This window comes from Lipotes vexillifer, unplaced genomic scaffold (genome assembly GCF_000442215.2).
Source record: "Lipotes vexillifer unplaced genomic scaffold, Lipotes_vexillifer_v1.1 scaffold343, whole genome shotgun sequence".
In the NCBI taxonomy this organism is placed as follows: Eukaryota; Metazoa; Chordata; class Mammalia; order Artiodactyla; family Lipotidae; genus Lipotes; species Lipotes vexillifer.
The window spans coordinates 54,348-66,764 of NW_006777506.1; the positions used below are offsets into that span (position 1 = coordinate 54,348).

General features: G+C 37.9%; 1 protein-coding gene across 2 annotated transcripts in view; it reads right to left on the reverse strand.

Moving 5' to 3' along the window:
- EDEM3 (ER degradation enhancing alpha-mannosidase like protein 3) overlaps nucleotides 1-12,417 on the reverse strand; it is an 83,225-nt gene that overhangs the window by 36,916 nt on the left and 33,892 nt on the right. For both annotated transcript variants that reach the window (XM_007451136.1, XM_007451135.1), the window contains exons 9-13: nucleotides 6,416-6,513; nucleotides 4,670-4,795; nucleotides 4,386-4,469; nucleotides 3,225-3,308; nucleotides 2,560-2,684 (exon numbers count right to left, since the gene is read on the reverse strand). In XM_007451136.1, coding sequence (XP_007451198.1) covers nucleotides 2,560-2,684; nucleotides 3,225-3,308; nucleotides 4,386-4,469; nucleotides 4,670-4,795; nucleotides 6,416-6,513 — 517 coding nt within the window. The remainder of the gene's footprint in view (nucleotides 1-2,559; nucleotides 2,685-3,224; nucleotides 3,309-4,385; nucleotides 4,470-4,669; nucleotides 4,796-6,415; nucleotides 6,514-12,417) is intronic.

The following is a 12,417-nucleotide window of genomic DNA, read 5'->3' on the forward strand; positions in this document are numbered from 1 at the left end:
CAAATGCAAACACACAGGCATGAAAAATGTCTGGAAGACTGTTTCTAAAACTGCCAACAGTGATTATCTTAGGATGGCAAGTGGGGAAAGTATCGTAGGGAAGATTTTCATATTTTTTTGCCATTTAAATTCTTTAACTGATCATTTATTATAAGAAAAATACAGATTTTTTTTGGAAAACTGTGTGGTGGGGGCCAGGGAATGGAGACACTGGTGAGCCAGACAACAGCACTGGTAGCTCCATAGGGGAACAAGCAACCAAATGCAAAGACCATTACATGGAAAATTTTAAGATCCCTGAAAACAGTAATTTAGCTAATACATTAGATGACTGAGATGAAATTTAAGCCTTCTTTTTGGTCTAGAAATGCACAAACACACACAAAAAAACGCCAACAAAATGAAATTTTGCTGGGATGAGTATTAAGTTCTAAGTTTGAACTTTTAAAAAATAAATCAGTTTCTTAAGAGCAGGGTAGAGAACACCCATTTGTCAGCAAGTCATTGTCAAGTATCTGAGGTCAACTGGCCACAAGTTCACTGTCTGTTAAACGTAAGAAAGCTGCTAAAGCACATCCAAGAACGTGGTAAGACAAGCATTAGGAGTTCTCAACCTCTTGTTGGGCCAAATGCATGCGAGAGACACAACACTACCACAAGGAACAGTGAGAAGACCAAGCGGTGATCCTCAAGTGGAGAAAGGGTGTAAGCCCACCAGCCCCTCAGAAGATGACCCGTCTCGCGCCTGGACCCAGACGGCAACAGCGCTGCTGCACCAAGTGCACCTCGGCCATCGTTAACTCTGGACGTGATGCTTCAAGGGGTACTCTGCACACTGGACTGCGCAACCAGAGTGCGGCACGGGCCGTCAGAGATGCAGAAACAGCGCCGCGGGAGGGACACTCAGCAGGAGGAAGAGGAAGGACGCTGAATTTAGAAACACGGAACTCTCTGAACAGAGCAAATCATGTCTTCCTCTGTAATTCCTCCACCTGCTACGTTTCCTTCTGCTCTAGCGCTCATCATGTGGCAGTGATTACTTCTTTACATACCTATCTTCTTCACTGACCATAAGACACAGGCGGGCAGGGACTGATTCTTTTATCTTTTCATCCTCTTACCCAAGTGCAGCGTCTGGTGCACAGCGGGCGATTAATTTACTGTTCCTTGAATGAGCTGCCAGTAGAGCATATAGTGAAAAGCCTATCTGCCTTGATTAGAACTAACCTTACTAACTGTGTGACCTCAGGCAAGCTCCCCAACTCCCTGTGCCTTGGTTTCTTCATCTATAAAATGAAGATCATAATAGAAATTATACTTCAGAGGGTGGCTGTAAAGGATCAAATGAATTAAACATAGAAAGTGCTTAATTAGAAGAGTGCTTGAAATGTAGGAAGCAGCCAATAAATGTTACAGATAAATACAAAAGCTATCTGCTTTCATTTCTTGCTGTTTTCTATGTGTCTGCTTCCAGAAACCTATCTATTTCTTATCAGCTGTAGTCGGGGAAGGAGGTCCCAAGCCTAATTAACTATTATCTAAGTGCTCCAAGAGAAGGACTGAGGGTCAATTCTGTGAGTAGATAATGAGTGTTGTATTTCACCTGTCCCTAGTTCCTCTGCCGGAAACTCCTTTTACTACTTTCCTTTTCCTAGTTTTCTAGTCCTGATCCTTCAGGACACAGGACGCTCAAGTGACTGTCATATCCCAATCTGCATTTCACGTCCCTTTAGTATGTTTCATAGCACATATACAATGCTTTAAAGCCTGTTTATCTGCCTGCCCCAGTGATTCAATGATAGAAAAGACATGTCTTTTTATCTTTAATCTTCAAAACCTAGTATAACTCTGGCACATAAGACACCTCAGTAAATATTTGTGGAATGAACACCAAATGAACAAACAAACTTTAGTGTTTATTTAGAAATGTGTTGCTATGTTCTGGACAGTTAAAATAACAGAATCAAATGATCTCAGAATAACTGGAATGTTAGTGAATATCATATTAACCAAAGGGTGCTTTTCATATCTTGAATACTCCATGTCAACTACATCTATCCAGTATCCAATGAAATAGAAACTGCCAATGGGCCTCCCCAGCTCTCCAAATCAGCAACAGAATAAGAATATACACATTAACCAAGATATTGCTTTTGAGGAATTCTTGACTGAACAGGAATCATAATCCAGATCATTAGTCATCATCTTGATAATTTCTAACATTTTACATAATATAAAAAACTGTTAACAAAGAAGAAAACCCCAACTTTCCTAATACTCCAAAGACCAAGGTTCTGATGTTTAACAATCATTTATTCATCTATTTAAAAATCATTTGAGCACCAACTATATGCCAGGCACTATGGTAAAAACACAGACTTTTCAAACAATTTAAAATAAGCCTATTCAAGAGAGTTTAAAAAATAAGCACAATGAACTAAGGCTTGCATCTTCAAATACCCTTTGTAAAAGCATTAAGCTGATCTGAAATCTGACTAATAATATTTTGTGTTGTTTCAGAGTTACCCTGAGGAAAGGGGAGGTTAGGAATTGTTTTACCTGTCCTCATGACTTCCAGTACGAACATCCTTCATGGCAGCAAATCCACAAGGCACTCTAGCGTATTTATTTAAATTTTCAATAAGTGTTTTCCCTACTTCAAGGTAGTAAGGATCTCCTGTAGCCTATTAAAAAGGAGAATATATGTATACATATACATAGCTTACATAGTACCATATAACCATTTATTTATCAAATACTTATTGAGTACCAACTAGGTGCCAGGGATTATATCAGGCACTAGAACACATGTTACATAGAACCTAGTTCTGAAAGTAAGCCATGCATCTGCTTTATGAATTTCTTAAATACACAACTGGAAAGCTGCACAACTGTACATCTTAGGCTTTGGATGAAATTTCTAATGCCCAGAAAGGTTGCCTGATTAAAGGAAGGCAAGAGACATGCTTTAGAAAGCAGCTCTAGAATATAAAATTTCTCTTTAAAGAAATGCTTCGTAAGTATTTTGAAAAGGCATAAAACTTAGATGTCAATTCTTGCATCTTTCAATAACTCTATGAACTAGGTGAATAAGAACCATGATATATCCAACCATTATAATATTAAACAAGAATTTTGAAGAGCCGATACTATTACTATAAGATAGTGAGTTATCCAACAGAGAACATGAGCTAAATAGCAAAAAGAGAGTTAAATTAGCTTACTTTATACAAGAAGTAGGTACTTTCTGCAAATTCTGGCCTTAAAGGATGTTGAGCCCAATGCACCCTGAAATCTGTGGTAAATGCCTAGACAAAACACACAAATAGGCAAAAAAATGTGATTTAAAAAAATAAGTAGTTCTAGAATATACAGTATATAAATTAGATCACAAACAAGAAAAGACAGTTAAAATATTGATAACAATTTTCATCTATAAAATGAAAATTATCACTGCTTAAAATCACAATTCATTTTTGTGAAGGTTGTTATTTTTACCAATTAAATGGAATTCCTTTTTTAAATGATCACTTTGGCTATTAGGAAGCTTAGGAAAAGCTATGACCTCAGTAATGCCACTACACAGGTCCTCATTTTCTGCATAATTGTGTTCTCTTCTTTTTTCTTATCTCCACTTTTTTCTCTTAATTATTAAGTCTCTCACTCTCCTATTCCTATTTTAGCAGATGCTTTTTTTATGAGTCTCAAATCCTCTGTGGCTTGAAACAAACACTTTAGGAAGCCTTCTAAATTGGTGGGATGCTTAGATATCTCACAGAGGGTAGTCAATAAGTAGGGATAGAACAAGGCCATACACAAATTTGGAAATTTTTAATGGTACATTTCTGGAAAGCCAAAAGGCATGCTATTAAAATCTTATGGTATCAAGCTAGCAAGAATACTTATTACTAACATATAAAAACCAGGGAGAATAATTCTTAAGCAGCGTGAAGAAGAGCTAACATTTCCAAATTTCCAGGGAGCATGTGTGATCAGCAAGAGTATGTTCAATGTATATTGTTTTCATAAAATAAGCTTTAGAAAATAAAAAGTACAAAAGTCTCCCTAGCTAGTGGGTAAGTGTAAAAGTTAGAATGAGACACTATGCAATGGCATGGATTAGAAAAGGCTGAGAAATACCAATTTGGGATTTTTTTTAACATTAAATTAGTAAACTGTCAGCATTGTCCTAAACTAGACTTCTCTTAATACACAAGGAAAAGGAAAAACATACACAATACTGTGTAAACCAAAAATATATTAAATAAGCTATTTAACCAGGAAAAATGAAAAAGAACAAAGCAACCTTGAAGATGGCATTTTCTACCTTTAAATTAGCAATCTATAGTATATGTAAATTAGAATTCCAAAGATGATTTGCTTACCTCTGGTAGAAAATTGTGTTTTTTAATCACCTGATATAACATTTCATGAGTTTCAATAGCAGGTCTAATATCCCCCTTTAAGACCTAGAAACCAACAATAACAACAAAATTATCCAGTAAAATATGAGTTGACTTTATCTATAATCATTATATGAACAGAAAAATGTAGATTAATACAATTTTGAAGTGTGACTCTGTTTTGGTAATTCAATTTTAGAGATCACAAATACACTTAATTATAATCATTTTACTTTAATATTAAGAGAATTAAGAGTTTTTTTTACCTGCAAACCTGGAAAAAAGGCAAGCAAAGCATCCATCCAAGTCCGAGCATTCAGCATTGGCTTGTGGATATGCACATCAAGTAGAAGAGGTGGCTGGCTTATGTACCTCATTATGGCATCGTAGTGCTAAAAAAGATCACAATATGTGTTCATGAAAGTAGATGAAAAAAGCTGTACTATTCTAAACACAGGGTATCATTAAATATATGAAGAAATGAAACCCGAATTTACATATGAATAAATTTACTAAGTAACTGTTAATTAACTATGGAAATAGTTAAATTCCTTTAGATGGAAATCTTTGTAAAATATACTATATATACTCCCCTGTGTTCTTAAACTCTGATGCAGAATACTAAAAACTATAGATAAAATGGGACCTTCTGAAGGGTATAGACCTGAACATCACTATCCTGCAGAATTGTGGCCCAAGGATGCTCTTACGTCCTCTTGAAATACAGTTACAGGCTTCTATATCACAGAATTAGTTTCACTTTCTCCTTTGTCTAGGAAGTTTGCTCCCTAGGCAGCTAACATAACATTCTGGTGCTTATCTACCTAAACTAATGCATCTCATCACTGTTGCCACTCTTACGGTCCACTACCTCTGCCTTTTATGGTCTTAAAAACTCTTTTCCCCTTCTTTTATCTTCTCCTAGATATTTCTCAGCCTTGACAACAACAGGTTGAGCTGTCAGAGTCAATGACTGATAAAAAAAACCAATAAAAACAAACTGTCCTCATGCACCTCAAGAAAATCTTGTTATAATCTAATAAATGATATATTAAATGATATATGTAATAGTGTTTCTAAAAGTATTCAGTGATGACTTATTAGGACTTTTACCAGGTTTTTTCCCTAACTCATCTATTATTTATTACCTATTATTGAGTACCTGACAGATCTTAAAGCACTGTTCTAATCAGTTCATATGCATTAGCTCATTTAATCCTCCCAATAAATAGTACTAGCATTCCCATTTTGTGGATAAGGAATAGAGGAAAATATCTAAGTTACTTGCCCAAAGCCACAAAACCAGTCGCACAACCAGGATTTAAACCCACACAGGAGAACTCTCATACTTTTAACCACTATATTGTACTATCTCACAATAATGTGGGTGAACTCATGGGTGGGCAAAGAAATGGTAAATTATTTTGAAAAGAATGTACTGACACAGCTGATGAGTTTACTACAGTTAATTTCAATTTGCTTTAATTACAGACAACGGCGATCCAATAGGGTTCAATAATCTCTCCCTTCTCCCCTAAAAACCTGCCTGTGAGTCTGATCCACACTTAAGACTTAACAGACCTGCTTTTGAAATGAATACTCACTGGTTTGTTCAAGTCTCCAAAGTCCTGAACACTTGGTGTGGTCAAGGACTAGGCCAAACTTCCAAACTATTCCAAAAAGAATTGGAATCCAAATGAGAAGGCTTTGGATTTCAATAAATTCTCTTTCTTGTATAAAAGATTAGGTAAAACTCAAATCTATATATTACTCACTGGAAAATCTTGAAAACTTCTGATGATAGATGAAAATAAAACTACTTTGTAATCTAGTTTTTGCAATGTATGTAGTGTTTTCCCTGTCCCTGTCCAACATCATCAGGGAATACTGACCAAAAAACTACTACACATTTAAAAATAGTTTTTCAGAATGTCACTTAGATGATTGAGTTTCTATCAAAATCTGGCAAATTAAATTGGCTCTAAACTTAATACAAAATTGGAACAACTTACTGTATTAAATCTTTCCAGAAAGCTGTCATCTCCAAGCAAGACATAGGCTTTCAACAGATATTCATAATATGAATCAATCCCTGCTCCAACTCCACTATCTATGGAAAACACATATAAATGTGATTTTTTTATTAAAACAAGTCTTAAAAATTCTTCATAGAATACAGTAAAGGTACTAGTCCACTAAGAATGAAAAATTAGTCTAAACATGAAATTGTTGAAAGTAAAAATTACACATTTACAGAAATATTAACCTTACTATATGAATAATAGTTCCTTTGTTGATAACAGTTTGTATGTTAAAAAAAATCTTGCTTTGCAAAATTGGCTAGAGAAGTCTTACTTTAAAGTCTTATTTAAAAGCAGGAGATACTAATTTTAAGAATATTTTTAAAGCTTATTTTCTTAATGAGGAACTTCAAAGAGGAAGCACTAGCAGGTATTATTATGCAATTACTGGATCCTTAATCAGTTAGACATCAATCTTTACAGTTATAATAGATATGAAAACAACACTGCTGCTGTTTGGAGGTGACAGTTCTAATTGCTGAAGCTAGCACAACTGCTGGCTTCTTCCTCTAAGATCATCATAGAGGACCAAAGAAAGAAAATAACAAGAAGAATTTAATATTAGCCTAATAGGGGGGACAAGGGGAAGATGGCAGAAGAGTAAGACTCGGAGATCACCTTCCTCCCCACAGATACACCAGAAATACATCTACACGTGAAACAACTCCTACAGAACACCTACTGAACGCTGGCAGAAGACCTCAGACCTCCCAAAAGGCAAGAAAGTCCCCACGTACCTGGGTAGGGCAAAAGAAAACAGAATAAACAGAGACAAAAGGATAGGGGCAGGACCCGCACCAGTGGGAAGGAGCTGTGAAGGAGGAAAGGTTTCCACACACTAGGAAGCCCCTTCGCGGGCGGAGACTGCGGGTGGCGGAGGGGGGGAGGGGAGCTTGGGAACAAAGGAGGATAGCACAGCCACGGGGGTGCGGAGGGTAAAGCAGAGAGATTCCCGCACAGAGGATCGGGGCCGACCGGCGCTCACCAGCCCGAGAGGCTTGTCTGCTCACCCGCCGGGGTGGGCGGAGGCTGGGAGCTGAGGCTCGGGCTTCGGTCAGAACACAGGGAGAGGACTGGGGTTGGCGGCGCGAACACAGCTTGCAAGGGGTTAGTGCACCACGGCTAGCCGGGAGGGAGTCCGGGGAAAAGTCTGGACCTGCCGAAGAGGCAAGAGACTTTTTCTTCCCTCTTTGTTTCCTGGTGCGCGAGGAGAGGGGTTTAAGAGCGCTGCTTAAAGGAGCTCCAGAGACTGGCGGGAGCTGCGGCTAAAAGCGCGGACCCCAGCAACGGGCATGAGACGCTAAGGCTGCTGCTGCCGCCACCAGGTAGCCTGTGTGCGAGCACAGGTCACTATCCACACCTCCCTTCTGGGGAGCCTGTGCAGCCCGCCACTGCCAGGGTCCTGGGATCCAGGGACAACTTCCCCGGGAGAACGCACTGCGAGCCTCAGGCTGGTGCAACGTCACACTGGCCTCTGCCGCCGCAGGCTAACCCCACACTCCGTACCCCTCCCTCCCCTCGGCCTGAGTGAGCCAGAGCCCCCGAATCAGCTGCTCCTTTAACCCCGTCCTGTCTGAGCGAAGAACAGACGCCCTCCAGCGACCTACACGCAGAGGCGGTCAAAAACTAAATACAAAGAAAGCATATTAAAAGCAGCAAGGGAAAAACAACAAATAACACACAAGGGAATCCCCATAAGGTTAACAGCTGATCTCTCAGCAGAAACTCTACAAGCCAGAAGGGAGTGGCAGGACATACTGAAAGTGATGAAGGAGAAAAACCTGCAACCAAGATTACTCTACCCAGCAAGGATCTCATTCAGATTTGATGGAGAAATTAAAACCTTTACAGACAAGCAAAAGCTGAGAACTTCCACCATTTGTTCTAGGGTTCTATCCTTCCTTTTTTTGTTTTCTTTTTAAAAACATTTTTTTCTTACTAATTATTTTTTATTTTAATAACCCAAAACAAGCAAGAAAATGGGAATAGGAACATACATATCGATAATTACCTTAAATGTAAGTGGACTAAATGCTCCCACCAAAAGACACAGATTGGCTGAATGGATACAAAAACAAGGCCCATATATATGCTGTCTACAAGAGACCCACTTCAGACCTAGAGACACATACACACTGAAAGGGGATGGAAAAAGATATTTCATGCAAGTGGAAAACAAAAGAAAGCTGCAGTAGCAATTCTCATATCAGACAAAACAGACTTTAAAATAAAGACTATTAAAAGAGACAAAGAAGGACACTACATAATGATCAAGGGATCGATCCAAGAAGAAGATATAACAATTGTAAATATTTATGCACCCAACATAGGAGCACTTCAATACATAAGGCAAATACTAACAGCCATAAAAGGGGAAATCGACAGTAACACATTCACAGTAGGGGACTTTAACACCCCACTATCACCAATGGACAGATCATCCAAAATGAAAGTAAATAAGGAAACACAAGCTTTAAATGATACATTAAACAAGATGGACTTAATTGATATTTATAGGACATTCCATCCAAAAACAACAGAATACACATTTTTCTCAAGTGCTCATGGAACATTCTCCAGGATAGATCATATCTTGGGTCACAAATCAAGCCTTGGTAAGTTTAAGAAAACTGAAATTGTATCAAGTATCTTTTCCGACCACAACACTATGAGACTAGATATCAATTACAGGAAAAGATCTGTAAAAAATACAAACACATGGAGGCTAAACAATACACTACTTAATAACGAAGTGATCACTGAAGAAATCAAAGAGGAAATAAAAAAATACCAAGAAACAAATGACAATGGAGACACAACCACCCAAAACCTATGGGATGCAGCAAAAGCAGTTCTAAGAGGGAAGTTTATAGGAATACAATCCTACCTTAAGAAACAGGAAACATCTCGAATAAACAACCTAACCTTGCACCTAAAGCAATTAGAGAAAGAAGAACAAAAAACCCCCAAAGTTAGCAGAAGGAAAGAAATCATAAAGATCAGAAAAGAAATAAATGAAAAAGAAATGAAGGAAACGCTAGCAAAGATCAATAAAACTAAAACCTTGTTCATTGAGAAGATAACAAAATTTATAAACCATTAGCCAGACTCATCAAGAAAAAAAGGGAAACACTCAAATCAATAGAATTAGAAATGAAAAGTAACAACTGACACTGCAGAAATACAAAGGATCATGAGTGATTACTACGAGCAACTCTATGCCAATAAAATGGACAACCTGGAAGAAATGGACAAATTCTTAGAAATGCACAACCTGCCAAGACTGAATCAGGAAGAAATAGAAAATACGAACAGACCAATCGCAAGCACTGCCAGTGAAACTGTGATGAAAAATTTTCCAACAAACAAAAGCCCAGGACCAGATGGCTTCACAGGCGAATTCTATCAAACATTTAGAGAAGAGCTAACACCTATCCTTCTCAAAGTCTTCCAAAATATAGCAGAGGGAGGAACACTCCCAAACTCATTCTATGAGGCCACCATCACCCTGATACCAAAACCAGACAAGGATGTCACAAAGAAAGAAAACTACAGGCCAATATCACTGATGGACATAGATGTAAAAATCCTCAACAAAATACTAGCAAAGAATCCATCAGCACATTAAAAGGATCATACACCATGATCAAGTGGGGTTTATTCCAGGAATGCAAGGATTCTTCAATATACGCAAATCAAACAACATGATACACCATATTAACAAACTGAAGGAGAAAAACCACATGATCATCTCAATAGATGCAGAGAAAGCTTTCGACAAAATTCAACACCCATTTATGATAAAAATCCTGCAGAAAATAGGCACAGAGGGAACTTTCCACAACATAATGAAGGCCATATATGACAAACCCACAGCCAACATCGTCCTCAATGGTGCAAAACTGAAAGCATTTCCACTAAGATCAGGAACAAGACAAGGTTGGCCACTCTCACCACTCTTACTCAACATAGTTTTGGAACTTATAGCCACAGCAATCAGAGAAGCAAAGGAAATAAAAGGAATCCAAATCGGAAAAGAAGAAGTAAAGCTGTCACTGTTTGCAGATGACATGATACTATATATAGAGAATCCTAAAGATGCTACCAGAAAACTACTAGAGCTAATCAATGAATTTGGTAAAGTAGCAGGATACAAAACTAATGCACAGAAATCTCTGGCATTCCTATACACTAGTGATGAAAAATCTGAAAGTGAAATCAAGAAAACACTCCCATTTACCACTGCAACAAAAAGAATAAAATATCTAGGAATAAACCTACCGAAGGAGACAAAAGACCTGTATGCAGAAAATTATAAGATACTGATGAAAGAAATTAAAGATGATAGAAATAGATGAGGAGGTATACCATGTTCTTGGATTAGAAGAATCAACACTGTGAAAATGACTCTATTACCCAAAGCAATCTACAGATTCAGTGCAATTCCTATCAAACTACCACTGGCATTTTTCACAGAACTAGAAAAAAAAAAACTTCACAATTTGTATGGAAACACAAAAGACCCCGCATAGCCAGAGCAATCTTGAGAACGAAAAACGGAGCTGGAGGAATCAGGCTCCCTGACTTCAGACTATACTACAAAGCTACAGTTATCAAGATAGTATGGTACTGGCACAAAAAGAGAAATATCAATCAGTGGAACAGGATAGAAAGCCCAGAGACAAACCCACGCACATATGGTCACCTTATCTGTGATAAAGGAGGCAGGAACGTACAGTGGAGAAAGGACAGCCTCTTCAATAAGTGGTGCTGGGAAAATTGGACAGGTACATGTAAAGGTATGAGATTAGAACACTCCCTAACACCATACACAAAAATAAGCTCAAAATGGATTAAAGACCTAAATGTAAGGCCAGAAGCTATCAAACTCTCAGAGGAAAACATAGGCAGAAAACTCTATGACATAAATCACAGCAAGGTCCTTTTTGACCCACCTCCTAGAGAAATGGAAATAAAAACAAAAATAAACAAATGGGACCTAAGGAAACTTCAAAGCTTTTGCATAGCAAAGGAAACCATAAACAAGATGAAAAGACAACCCTCAGAATGGGAGAAAATATTTGCAAATGAAGCAACTGACAAAGGATTAATCTTCAAAATTTATAAGCAACTCATGCAGCTCAATAACAAAAAAAAAAAAACAAACAACCCAATCCAAAAATGGGCAGAAGAGCTAAGTAGAGATTTCTCCAAAGAAGATATACAGACTGCCAACAAACACATGACAGAATGCTCAACATCATTAATCATTAGAGAAACGCAAATCAAAACTACAATGAGAGATCATCTCACACCAGTCAGAATGGCCATCATCAAAAAATCTAGAAACAATAAATGCTGGAGAGGGTGTGGAGAGAAGGGAACACTCTTGCACTGCTGGTGGGAATGTGAATTGGTACAGCCACTAAGGAGAACAGTATGGAGGTTCCTTAAAAATCTACAAATAGAACTACTATATGACCCAGCAATCCCACTACTGGGCATATACCCTGAGAAAAACAGAATTCAAAAAGAGTCATGTACCAAAATGTTCATTGCAGCTCTATTTACAATAGCCCGGAGATGGAAACAACCTAAGTGTCCATCATCGGATGAATGCATAAAGATGTGGCACATATATACAATGGAATATTACTCAGCCATAAAAAGAAACGAAATTGAGTTATTTGTAGTGAGGTGGATGGACCTAGAGTCTGTCATACAGAGTGAAGTAAGTCAGAAAGAGAAAGACAAATACCGTATGCTAACACATATATATGGAATTTAAGAAAGAGAAATGTCATGAAGAACCGAGGGGTAAGACGGGAATAAAGACACAGACCTACTAGAGAATGGACTTGAGGATATGGGGAGGGGGAAGGGTGAGCTGTGTCAAAGCGAGAGAGTGGCATGGACATATATACACTACCAAA